We start from the raw sequence: 12,571 nt of genomic DNA on the forward strand, positions 1-12,571 counted from the left end.
ATTAGAGTGGCTCTCAGACTCACTGGCAGCCGTACCACTATAGTCAATGAGGTGGCTCATTGTGATAAATGGAAGTGAGAGGTTTGTCTCTGGTGTAATTTTTCTGATGGGAGCAGTCAAATCTTTTGGCTAATTTTTCACGTTGAGACGCAGCGAAGTGACAACCACGACAGTCCTGGGTGTCCTGCCAACGCGTCTCACCGTGGAGTCCCTTCACAGATCAGGGGACTCATCCTGAAGACTTTCAAGAGTTTGGGAAGGATTCAAAAGCTACCCAGTTTAATTTCTGTCCTGAAACAAAGAAGAGCAGTGTCCACTGACCTGAACTGTTGGAAAGGGCATTGTGACATGTCCACACACTGTTTTTTCTTTTTCTTTGCCTCTCAGATGTTTGACTTTCAGTGACTTTGGTTCTTCTCAAACCTTTTGCCCAGCCAAGAAGTTGGCTGTTGGCTCCATGAGGATTTGACTTGGGGCTACAGCACATTAACTGGGCATTGACTCAAAATTGGGTTACCATATGGAGGGCACTTACACTGACTACATGGAATTATACAATACGTTAATTTTGGGAGGAAAAAAATACCACGCCTAACCATTTCTTACTCCAGTTCCAACTTCTTCGGCTTGTCCTGCTGACAGGGAAAGCCAATCTGAAGTTTCAACTTTTCTCCAGAGTTTTTTCTTGTTCCTCTTCTATCTCTCTTTCTCTGTGGTCGATTAAGACAAATTCATACTTTCTAGTCTGCTCTACAAGTTTGGGCGCCCACTGAGGGTCTGCTATCTTTTTGGACATCTGTGTGCAGTTCGACTGTTCACAGCTGCTGGGGTAGTAATGTCCCCTGGCACCAAAACAGGAAATATAGAAAATGGTCAGCTCATGATGAGAAGAGAAACTGCAACAAAGCTTATTTTACAGGATTATAAAGAGGATAAATTCATTTAATTTGTCAGAGACAACAAGAATACAGAAACCACATACTTCCTGAGGTGGACACATCATAGGCACAGAAACAGAGAATGCCGACCAGAAGTAATTTTTCAGGAATTGCTTTGGCGCCCCCTCTAGCACAGCACCCCGCAAAAGCACTGGACTACAACTGAGGGTAGTTTTTTCAATAGTTAGAATGCTTGAAAATAGCATAAAATCAAAAGGGCGTTACACACCACTGATGTGTATCTGGGTGCCTCAAGCAGTTAACATAAGTTTGCTATCTATTATCGTACTTAACACCTGTCTGTGTTTTGGTTGCTATATGACCTGATAGTCGCTGCATTTCCGTTACAAATGTGTGCAAAACTTTGTTGATGTTCTGCTAATGACAAACAAAACCAAATGTCAAAATTGTGGCGTTTCCATTAAATAAGAAACAATTAAAATCACACATGAATAAGTTTATTCACGCAATAAGTAATAAAAAAGAAAACATGCTCCGTCATCCTCCAACCACTTCCTGTTGTCTTCCTTCGTCCTTTCTGCTAGTGGTAACATCCGGTTGTTGCTCACGTAATGCAACCCCCCCCCCAAAAAAACTGTTTTGTGAAATACACTAATTTCGATGCAGCTGATAAACCGCCTCATCCTAGAGTTAAAACTTTTTACCGTAAAGCCTGAGCTTTCTTTCCCAAACTGCCGTGTTTCCATTAGGCTAATTTGATTTTGCAATTCCAACTTGCGCAATTATACGGTCAAATCTTACATCAGGGCACCAAACATAACAATGGACGAAGGACCAAAAAGTTTAAACTTAATGTTGAATGTTGACTATGAGGCCTCAGAGTTAGTGGAGCTCCCGTTTCATCTGTCTGCGCTAACATTATGAACCAAAGGTTTTCACGCTCAAACATTTGGCTTTTAGACTGTGGGTTGTGAGCCTGTGCTTGGCGTTACAGCGCTGGCTGTGGGTGACTCACACCGTGTGTCCTTCTGAAATGAAAAGACCGTAATGCAATTCTTGTGGTCCTGTCTTCACCGGTGCCAAGGCCGTTTGGACTCTGAAGAGAGAAAACAAACTGCAGATACTGTAGGCCCGCCCACGCAATTCTATTAAATCGCTTAAATAAAATCCCAGGGGATAGTTTGTTTCTTTTTTTTCTTTCCTTTTTTATCTACACTGTCAGCATGCTCACTCTAGGGGAAGATGTGGAGGAGTTTAGCAAGCGGGACAGAAGGCCGCGGACAGCTCAAAGCCTCGGTCCGGCTTCAAGTCGGCCGCTGGATCCTCTAACTGTTGCTCTCAAGCCCCAAAAACCGATTCCACAAAATAAGAAACCGTTCAGGGACGCCGACATGCTGCGTACGCCGAATGTGTCGAACGTGTTACGCGAAAGGAGCGGGTTGTGGTTCCACTAAAACTCCATTTATTTAAAAGATTACTTGAAGAAATGAGATTCATAGTCTGTCCCTGCTGCTGTCAGATTGTGTTTTAGCATAAGACTGAGGGCTTTGAGGGTGTGCACAGAATCAAACCTTCTGTTGAGCAAAGTGTTTCTGCATCAGAAGGGACACTCCAACTAGTATTGGGTAGTTTGTTTTAACCAGATGTAGGTTATGCTTTTTGGGACAGAAGTTAGGCAGTTAAAGCCAAGAAGCACGGCATCCGTCTTCAATGATGCAAGTTTGTTACCAGATCTTGTAGTCCGGTAGACTCGGTTTGATTGGTGACCAAAATTGCAACATTTGTTACATTTTCAACTGATGTGGTTCGCTTTCACATTGCACTGAGTCAAACGAACTAAAGCCTTTGAAAAACCTGCTCCCCTCCTCGCCTGTGGTGGCGCTGCACCAAAAACTACTGAAGGAAACGACACAAAAGTCTCAGAAGATGCTGAGCGCAACTTCCTTCTTCAAAGAATGTAAACAGAAATGAAGTGGTATAGTCCACCTTCTGCTTTTGGAGTGGAGTCCAGTTGTGTCCACATAACCACACCATCAACTGAACCGAGACCAAGGTTTTTAGCCGGGTCAGAGTTTGATATTTGGTCTACGTCAGAGTTTGATTGCACGTTCACAACCTCCCCAAACGAACCGGAGTTTCAAGGCAAATGAACTGGAGTTCACTTAAACAGGGCTGGTGTGAAGCAAGATTACATTAGATGTTTACCTGCTAAGTAGCTAACCCAAGCTCGTTATAGTCATCTTTACCTTTTGTTCATTGACCAAAAAAAAAAAAGGGTTTTAAAGTAAGTATAGAAAGTCAATATTGATACCAGTCTGGTGTTGAGTGTGAATTTTGTTTTGCAGATTGAATTCGTCAGGCGTGGTTCAGTGGTTGTAGCGGGAAAACCTGTACAGAGGCGACAGGCCCCGAGTTCGATTCCCACCCTCTGTTCCTTTACCGCCGTCCTGTCGAATTACAACTATTGCCAAAAAAGTCTTCAAAAAAATTCTTTGTCAGTGAATCTTAGACAATATGAGATTGTCTTCAAGGAACCACCTGGAGAGTTTCGCCTTGCGTCCCGTCAGCTGGTGCTCACAGAACCGAGTCTGGACTACCGCTGCAAATAAACACATCAACACTTTCTGGGTGGAGTTTGCATGTTGTCTCTCTTACCAAGTATGTTTGGTTTAGAGTTTGCTGTAAATATCTTTGTGCACTTAAGATAAAGCAAAGCTAACTTACAAGTATCTTTTCAGCAAGATAGAGCAGCTTGTTTTAAGCTCATTCCTTAATATTGATTTTTCTTTTTTTTTGGAAAAGTACCAGCTCCTTTCGCAAATTCTTTCACGTATGGAAAATAAACTATAAGTGAACTAATCTGCCACAGGAATTAGTACTTTAAAAAAAAAAATCAACATTAAGAAAACAAGCTATTATATTTTGCGAAACAATATTTATATTCCTGTTAAATTTGAGATGGAATATTTTCCTTTAACAATATACATGAGGATTCAGCCTTTTAACATGTCGTCACCTTCCTAAAATTCAAAAGCACTTTATTAATCGCAAAGGGAAATTAAATGTTGTTGAGCTGCAATAAGACAATAACAACCCAAGTCTTTTTTTTCCAATGTCAATTTTGGCTAAAACGACTTAAGCCATTAGCTTTGGAAGGTGACAATGTTTTACATGTGAAAAAGTTTCACTCGAAAATGTCACTCAGGTTATTAGAAGTAAGTTTTGCCTTATTTCAAGTCTACTAAGATATTTTCACTAAAGGCACTTGGTATGATTTGGTTTTTTTTGCAGTGTAGAGAGCTTGAACGCCCCGGGTCATTGGTCACCCCCTATAATCTCCTCCCTTTCTGTCACAAAAAAAAAGAAAAAGAAAGAAAAGAAACACCCCACTGCCTTCCAGGCGGCAGGCTCGGCAGTCCACACCGACTCAGACTTCTCTCTCCTGCTTGGAAAAACCGTGGAGAAGTTTTAGTTCAGAGGAGCGTCTGGACGTTTGGGATACAGCGATCATTGGCTGCGTGTGGATTATCGATAATTGCCGACGAGGGCTGGAGGGGAGCAGGGTGGTAGAGGTGGTGGTGGAGGGGTGGAGGCGGAGGTGGAGGGGGGTAACGTCTCTGCTTTGCCATTAATTATTTATAGGGTTCCTGTAAAGCGGCGGGGATGCGCGAGAGACGCCGCAGCGGCGAGGCTCGCCCGCTCTGAACCGGAGGACTCGCCGGCAGATGATGACCCAGCCTGAGAGTGTTTCCAGAGGAGACGGAGGAGAGCACGAAGGAGGATGAAGAAGGGGGGAGAGGGGCCGAGAGCGGCAGAGGTGGGCTATAATGAAGTTGAGTGGGAAAGGACTGTGCACCGTGTGCTCCAGCGCCCTCCTCTTCGTGTGCGCCCTGAGCGAAGTTGTCGTTGGATTAAGATGCGTCTCGCTGGGATCTACGGTGAAGGCGCACTTCCACCTCGGCGCCGCCGCCGGGGCTTTCTACTCCGGGCTGCTGGTGGGGACCGGCCAGGTGCTGCTGGGCTCGGCGATGGTCTGTTGCGTGCGGAAGCCCGGCTGCCGGAATTTCTTCCTCCTGGGTGTTGTTGTCTTCTTGCTGGGGGTCCTCACCGCCTTCTCCGGCGCGGTCGTGGACGGGGACACGGCTTCTTTGGTGGAGAGGAAATTTTCCCACTACTGCTTCCACTCCGTGTTTGTGAACTCCGCCTGCCAGCAGCTGCGGGAGTACCAGCGGACCCTGGTCATCTCCACCGTCCTCAGCACTTTGGAGTGCCTGCTGGGGCTCCTCAACCTGGTTATCATCAAGCGCTACAAGGCGGAGCAGTTCTCTAGGAGCCGGCAGCGGCAGCGCGGCGGGGGGCCGATCGTGTTCAGCGAGGAGCGGGACTGCTCGGCGGCGGGGCTCCAGCCGGTGTCCTACATCAACCTGGGGGTGTTCAGCGTGCTGGACGAGACGGGGGCCGAGGTGCAGCGCGGGGGCCACCCGTCCATCGACCTGCCCGGATACTGGCCCTGGGACCCGGAGCTCAACCACTGCTTCCCATTCTCATACCCGATCCCCAGCGAACTGCCGCCGGCCTACGAGGACATTTTCCCCGCCGAGGCATGCAACACATAGCCGCTCCGGAGCCAGCCCTGGCCTCTGCTGTGACAATCACTGACTTTTTTCCTTTTTTTTTTTTTTTTTTTTTTTTTTTTTTTGCTTAAAACAAACAAACAACCATCTTCCTCCAACACACACAGTATAACAGTGAGTTGCACAGGAGGTGTTATGTCAGCAGACCATTATTCTCATGTTTTCTGGTAACATATAATTGAGGAGCCAGATTGAAAGCAGATAAAACATTTAAAATATCAAATGAAAAGTGGGAGCCTACGGGCCCAGATAAGTGCAGGCGCATCCAGGCCCATAAACGCAACAGCTTGCTGGAAGAAATGAAGTGGGGAGTTGCTGTTTTCCTGAATGGTTGCTGTTACCGTTTTTACTTGTGAATAAAATGTGTATTTAACCTCATCTGAAGTCCCGAAACTGCTGCCAGTGTTGAGCCTGAACTTCCACGATGTATTTTTTCCCCCTAATTATTACTGAGCTGGTTTAAACAGCGGCGTGGTTCAGGTTGGTGCCCCGCCCCGCTGGTCAAACAGGGCCGGATGTAGAAGGGGGGCAGGTTTGGTGCCCTACGCTCTGCAACTTTCTTTCACATATGCGAATTACAATAGATCTATTTAAAAAAATTTTTTACTCACATCTATATTAAAATAGTTATTTTTCTCCTGGAACACTTTTGTATTTTTTCTTTTTTAAAAATAGAAATAACTTCATCCTGATTAAAAGTTGATGTCAGATCAATTTAAAGGGCCAGATTTAGAAGGACGTGGGCCCCAGTTTTAGTGCCCTATCTGGTGGCCGTATACATTAGTGGGTATACATTTATGTATGCTGGTCAGTAGTTACATATTGTTCCAGAAAACTGTACTATAACCTCAACATTCTCTAATACTTCAGTATTGTGTGATTTTCATGACTTTGTTTATATCCTGTGTTCTATATAAAGTAAAGTGTTTGTAAAACACACATTCATAAAACAAACAACATAAAAAAGACAAATGAACAATCTTTTCTTTCCACCCCTAAAAGGTTGTTGCCCTGGGTTACTGCCCCTGAAAGCCCTTTCTAAACTCTGGCCCAGCTGATGTGTAACAAAGTCCCTGAAACACACCAAAACTAAACACAGTACGGAACCTGTGTTTAAAGCTATGCCTTATATTTTTGGGTTCATTGAGTCAGAGGTGGGGCTACAAAATTATAAGTTTTTGAAATAGTTGACTAACCTTTGCAAGAGACAGGGTCATAAAGTGTTTTTACTCGGTTTTACAAGTTTTTATTGTGTGTGTGTGGTTCTGGGAACTGACGGCCTGACGGGACAATTCCCCGCTGTCTGACCGTGACATTTGCCGCACTCCTCCTGAGAGTTGCACTAAGACCGCAAGACAGTTAATAATAATAATAATAATAATAATAATAATAATAATAATAATAAAGAACGTGTAATTATGAAAACATCTCACATACAACTTATGTTTGCTAAACATATTCATTCTCAGGAAACCTGGGCTTATGCCTCCTATTTAAGTCGGCCAAATTCTTTAAGCTGAATGTTTTCAAGACAGGAGAGAATGAGCTTTGCATTGCAGAAGTTATTTATTTAAGTTTTTATCATTGTGTGCCACCACAAGACTGTTAGTGGCCGCGCCTTTCAAACCTTTCCGGGCTCAATATCCAACATGTTGTTTTCAAAGATATAACCTGTTATTGCCAAACCATCTTTAGGTTTTTATAGTAGTTAAGGTATGTTTATATATATACATATATATATATCCCCCCCCAGTAGCACGACGGATGATCCCAGTGATAAGTAGCATGTTTGCTTTCCAGATGGGAGGCATTTTATGTAATCCTTAATGCACTGAAGGTGGCATCCTGCTGTTTTCTCTTTAAATTCAAACTGCGCAGAGCTGCCTCACACTCTGTGCCATCTGATTTGACTCGAAGTGATTGATTAACTGCGCCACACACAAATAACTGTCATCAGCCTCCAGCATGGGTCCTCTCCCGACCAGGAGAAAAAAAAGCCTTTCAGCCTCACCATCACCAATTTCACTTAACCGCTGGAACAAAGACGGGGGGGAAAATAAGGGGCTCTGCCGTCATTAGTTTGTACCTTTAGTCGGCGCGGCTCTGCGCCAAATTAAAGCGGTTCCCTATTCTTCAGATAAAGGTTTTTCAATGAGCATCTGTGGCTCGGTGTTTGAGGTTTTTTTTTTTTTTTAGCACTTTGATGAGCACTTTGTGATGAAGAAAGTTTAAAGAGGAGGCTGCTGTCGTCAACAGGCTCAGGGCGATCGTTCGCAGAACTATATGATGATGCTTTCTGCTCACTCATTCTGCTCAGCGTGGGTTTGCCTTGCAAGAGATGAATGCATGAGCAGGGAGAAGTAGAAAACACTCCGGCTCTAGACGTTTTCTGTGTGGCTCAGCAGCTACAATATGTTGGTGTCCTGGGAGTATTTGTGCGGTAATGGTGCCTGAACGACACAGGTTTACAGTTGTCACAGTATGTTTAGGTACTATTGCAAAAGTGGCGATAAGAACAATTAACTTTCTTTTTCAGGCAACTGTGACACATCACAAATATTGCTTTGGAGAAATCTTCCCATGTGTCATCTGTTTCTTTAGGATGCCAGTCACTTAAAGAGGTGTGATTGGTATTCATAAAATACCAATCGATATTGGTATTTTGCAATGCTAACTGCGTTTTATCACATTTTTTTAAAATTTATTGATACAGGGTTATTGAACAAACAATGGAGGAAAAATAGTAGAAGTAACAATCCCAACAAGAAAGACAGTTGTAGTGGTTTTTAACCATCATTAATTGGAATTTACCGTGACAACGATGAATCAAAATCGTACCGCGATAAGAAATTTATCACGATAAATGATATGCGATACGATAAATGCATATCATTAGCATCAAAGATTTTATGTCGGGGTTTCAGAGTAAAGAGGCTGAATCCACAGGTATAGCTCACCGTCATTTGTCGCTAATTTGGGAAACATTCAATCTTTTTATCCCCACTTTATAATTATGCGCTTGTTTGTGCTGGTCTGCTGCATTATGTGCTGCAGGTGCACTATAAAAATAGCACAGGTGATCCAACTTTAATATATTGTGTTATTTGGTCACAAGGCATCGAATTAAATTTGTCCAAATTAATTTATTAAACTTAAGTTGTTAAGTTAAACCAACGTAATTAAAGTAAGTTTGACAAACTTTGCTCATTTAATGGTAACCAATTAAGTTTTTTTAAATTGCCGCTCCACTTTCAGGGTATCTGCAGGTTTCACCAAGTCAAATCTAAGACTTCTTAAGATCTTTCGACGTCATCTCAAACTTAGTTTAACACAAACAACTATAAATGCAACTTAGCAATTTGAATTTACCCATCATAGATGACAAACCACAGCTAGCTAACTAGCTTGCAGGGGGTATATTAGCAGCTAGTTAGCAGTAGCCTCAACTCCCTCGACCCACAGAAAGAAGTGAAGATGTCTGCGGGTGAATTATTGCAAACTCTTGAATGGCAGAAAAGTTCAGCTAGAAAAAAACAAACAAACAAACAAACAAAAACTATTCAGGACCAGATAGCCTGGTGAATACAAAATTTAATGCCTATGAGTAATGCATTTAAAGCCAACTTACAGTTGTATGAATTTTAATACCTTAATTTTAGATGAATGAAGGATTTTTAAAGGACGCGCGCCCGGATTCTCTTTTTTTCATTGTGACTGCGACGTGATAAAACCTACAGGGAACCGTGGATGTGATTTCTCGCCTCTATGACACAGTAAAACTTCCCCTTGCAGGGGAGTTGTTGCATGCAGCTTGTCGTTTCAGAGAAACGGTCTGACGTTCAGTGAGCAGAGGCAGAATGCATCATTTGGTTCTGGTCGGACGCTTCCGTTGGAGATGTTCAGCGGTTCGATTGCAGCGTTAATAAAAAGGCCATTAAGCTGCAGCTGGAGGCCGATGTGATCCCAGAGCATCAGGACTGGCTGAGCCGCCGCCGTCCTCCAGTGGTCTGTTCGCTTCCTAATGCTATCAGGCAGGTTTTATGCGCTTCAATAATGCACAAAGCATCTCATATTCAGCACAACTAGAGCGTATTTTCCAGTTTATCTCATCGTCATAAAGCGTTGTGTTTGATAGTCGTGTTTTGTAACAATTACTGACTTGAAGTATTTTGTTTTTAAGCAGAAAAACACCCCAGAACAGAACTCATCAGATTTATGATTATTATTAGGAGAAGAAGGTGAAGTCAGGTCAGATGATGTTTATGTTTTAGTGCATTACCATAAACTTTGTTGACCATATATATATATAGTGAAACACGGTGAGGGAAGCATCATGCTCTGGGCTCACTTTTCTCCAGATGAAACTGGGTTTTTGGTCACGTCTGTAAAATCATAATCTACTAGAAACATGAAGGTGGTTCTTTGCTGCATCACATCCAAATCCACAGGTGGGGAATCATAAGATGGAAATTCAGATTCTGAACGGTTGAGTCAGTGTTTAGAACAACGTCCGACAGGAGGTGTGTGGGATCACATTCCGACAGATTCTGAGAACTTTTCTAAGTTCATTATGGACGATGCGTTTGATGACTGTGTCAATCAAGGCTCTCTACTTCTTAATGCATCGGGCTCTTTTAGTATTTTCTCTCTTTTTCATAGGCAGCACTTTGGCTCTCAGACATATTCACACTCTGAAGGAAACATGAAGGTCCAGCTGGGCTTCAGGTTTGCAGGTCGTCCAAGATGTGCAGGTTGAACATTTTGTGTGGCTGGATGAACCTCTGATTCATCACTGACTCAGCACCTCTAAACTTTGAACTGGACTAAGAGTTTAAAGATGAAACATCCTGAAGCTGTTTTACCTTTGTTAGGACCCAATGCTGGGGTTTTTCCCCCCACCCACTATGAAGCCCATATGAAGAGATTCTGGGTCAGGATTAGAAGCAATACGTCTTAACTTTATATTTTCGTTTGTTTCATTACCTGTGGCTATTCCTCTAAACATCTGTCTTGAAGTAAGAACTTGAAGAGTACAGGATGTCCATATGTCCTTAAAAAGTCTTAACTTCATGTATCCAAAATTAAGGTTTTAAATGTCTTGAATTTATTTCAAAAGTCTGATTTGGCTTTAATCATGTTAATCACAGGTCTTAAATCTGGGCAGGATATGTAGTTTTGTCTTTCGGCACTGGTATAAGATTGAGTTGCGCACAACTCCATTCCATTCATTCTGTGACTCGAGGCGGTTCCGGCTACCGCTAACTAGGTGCTAATAGACACTTGCTAGCTAGCTTTGTCATGAGTGAATGCAAATTTATCACCAGTTGACTGGACAACATTTGTTTTTGCCACTGGCTCACTTCTGTTACCAACCCGTACAACACTGGGTGCATTCTGTGCAAAAAAATAAATCTTTTAAGCTTGGAACTATGGAAGATTTCACATTGCTAGATTGTAATACACCTGGATCCCCTGACCAGTCCCCATATTTATAGTTTTTTATGTCTTAAATTTCACTCAAGGTGGCAACAAAAGTTCTTCAGATTCCTTAAATTTGACTTACTGAAACCTACTGCAGTAAATATACAACATCGGGTAGACATTTGTGTTCATGTGACCATAAATTCTGCAAGTACCCTCCATTTTAATGGCCCCATAATTGAGCGAAGCATGTGGTAACGGGACAAATATATTTTATTTAATTTATGTTTTTTGAATGTCAAAGTAAATTTTTTACATTTGAGTCATCATGACTAATTGACTAAAAAGCTAATTTATCCATGTCTAAAACTGTATACCATACAAGTTGATGATTTGGCAGCATATGGAAACTATTTAGCCAAAGCGTGTCTCAAATTGCTAAGCTAGGCCATTCTCTGGGGTAAAGCGAGCCAAATGCCTGGGGGTAAATTGAGGCAGTGCTTCTGCAAAGAAACGATGCGAACTGGCATTGAATTAGCAGACAGAGACAAGAGTCCTGTCCCTAACATCAGGGGAGAGGATAGTTGTGTTGGTAGAGTGTTAGGGAACAGGTATAGACCAACTTACGGTTCTTTTCCACTGGCAGCTACTCGGTGGAAATGACCATAACTAACCAAAGACAGGAGCTAGTAGTAAAGTTAGGTTATAATCTTTGGGGTTACAAAGTGAGTGGAAGATTTCTCAGAAAAAATCAGAGAGAGCACCTACAAAGAGAAACCAGCTTTTGCTTTCACGGGAGATGATGAGGCACTTTCCCCACAAAGTCGTGCTAATGAAGATACCTCAACCTCAAAAAGTTGGAGGAACTGTATGGAGAGAGCCTCACTTCATATTTCCCCGCAGCCTTGAGAGGTGGCGTGTACAGTAATCAGTTGTTAAGAAAAACTAAGTCTGCTGCAGTTGTCAAAATGTTTAAATCTCCGGCGCGCTTATGCTCAGGAGGAGCGCAAGCAGATGTCACGGTTGGACGGTGGTGAAACGAGTGGTTGTCCCGTCAGAACCATCAGTTCCCGAAATCACACGCACAAAAAAAAACTCTTATAAAAGCGCACGCAGGGTCAGTGCGACCCTGCTGGACTGCGCACAACTTATGGGGCTCAAATGACACAACCTCTTAAGAGTTCATGGTATTCAATCATATCATCATTTTTTCTTTCAAATATTCCAAACAGTACTCTTATTTGACTTGTTATAGTGAAAAAATAATGCTCAACTTTAGACTGAAATGGTAAATCAGTCAGTACTCACTGTCCTCTACAGAGTTTTCTCTGAATTCCCTTCATGTCTCCAATATGTTACTCAGCTTCCCTGCGACACTCGAACTTTCACAGAGATAAATATTATTCTGTCTGTGTTGAAGCACCTGCCCACTCAGTCTTTCCCAGACTTGTTATCTCGTCTTTTATCTTCATCTCCAACTAGCTCAGCCTGTTCTGGAGGCTCTGCTGCTGTTGCTTCTGGCCCCTTGTCATCTGGAGCGCAACTTTTAAAAAATGTTTTCTCAGCACAGAATTCAAATCAGGAAACATATTTGAATATTTCCCTTAACTGATTCAT

At 42.7% G+C, this 12,571-nt stretch overlaps 1 protein-coding gene across 1 annotated transcript; it reads left to right on the plus strand.

Moving 5' to 3' along the window:
- The first annotated feature begins 4,179 nt into the window (after positions 1–4,179).
- Positions 4,180–5,911, plus strand: tmem271 (transmembrane protein 271). Its single transcript, XM_032554145.1, has one exon. The coding sequence runs from the start codon at positions 4,727–4,729 to the stop codon at positions 5,513–5,515; it is 789 nt and encodes a 262-aa protein (XP_032410036.1). The 5' UTR covers positions 4,180–4,726; the 3' UTR covers positions 5,516–5,911.
- Positions 5,912–12,571: the final 6,660 nt, after the last annotated feature.

The sequence above is a fragment of the Xiphophorus hellerii genome, chromosome 23 (genome assembly GCF_003331165.1).
Source record: "Xiphophorus hellerii strain 12219 chromosome 23, Xiphophorus_hellerii-4.1, whole genome shotgun sequence".
Classification (NCBI taxonomy): domain Eukaryota; kingdom Metazoa; phylum Chordata; class Actinopteri; order Cyprinodontiformes; family Poeciliidae; genus Xiphophorus; species Xiphophorus hellerii.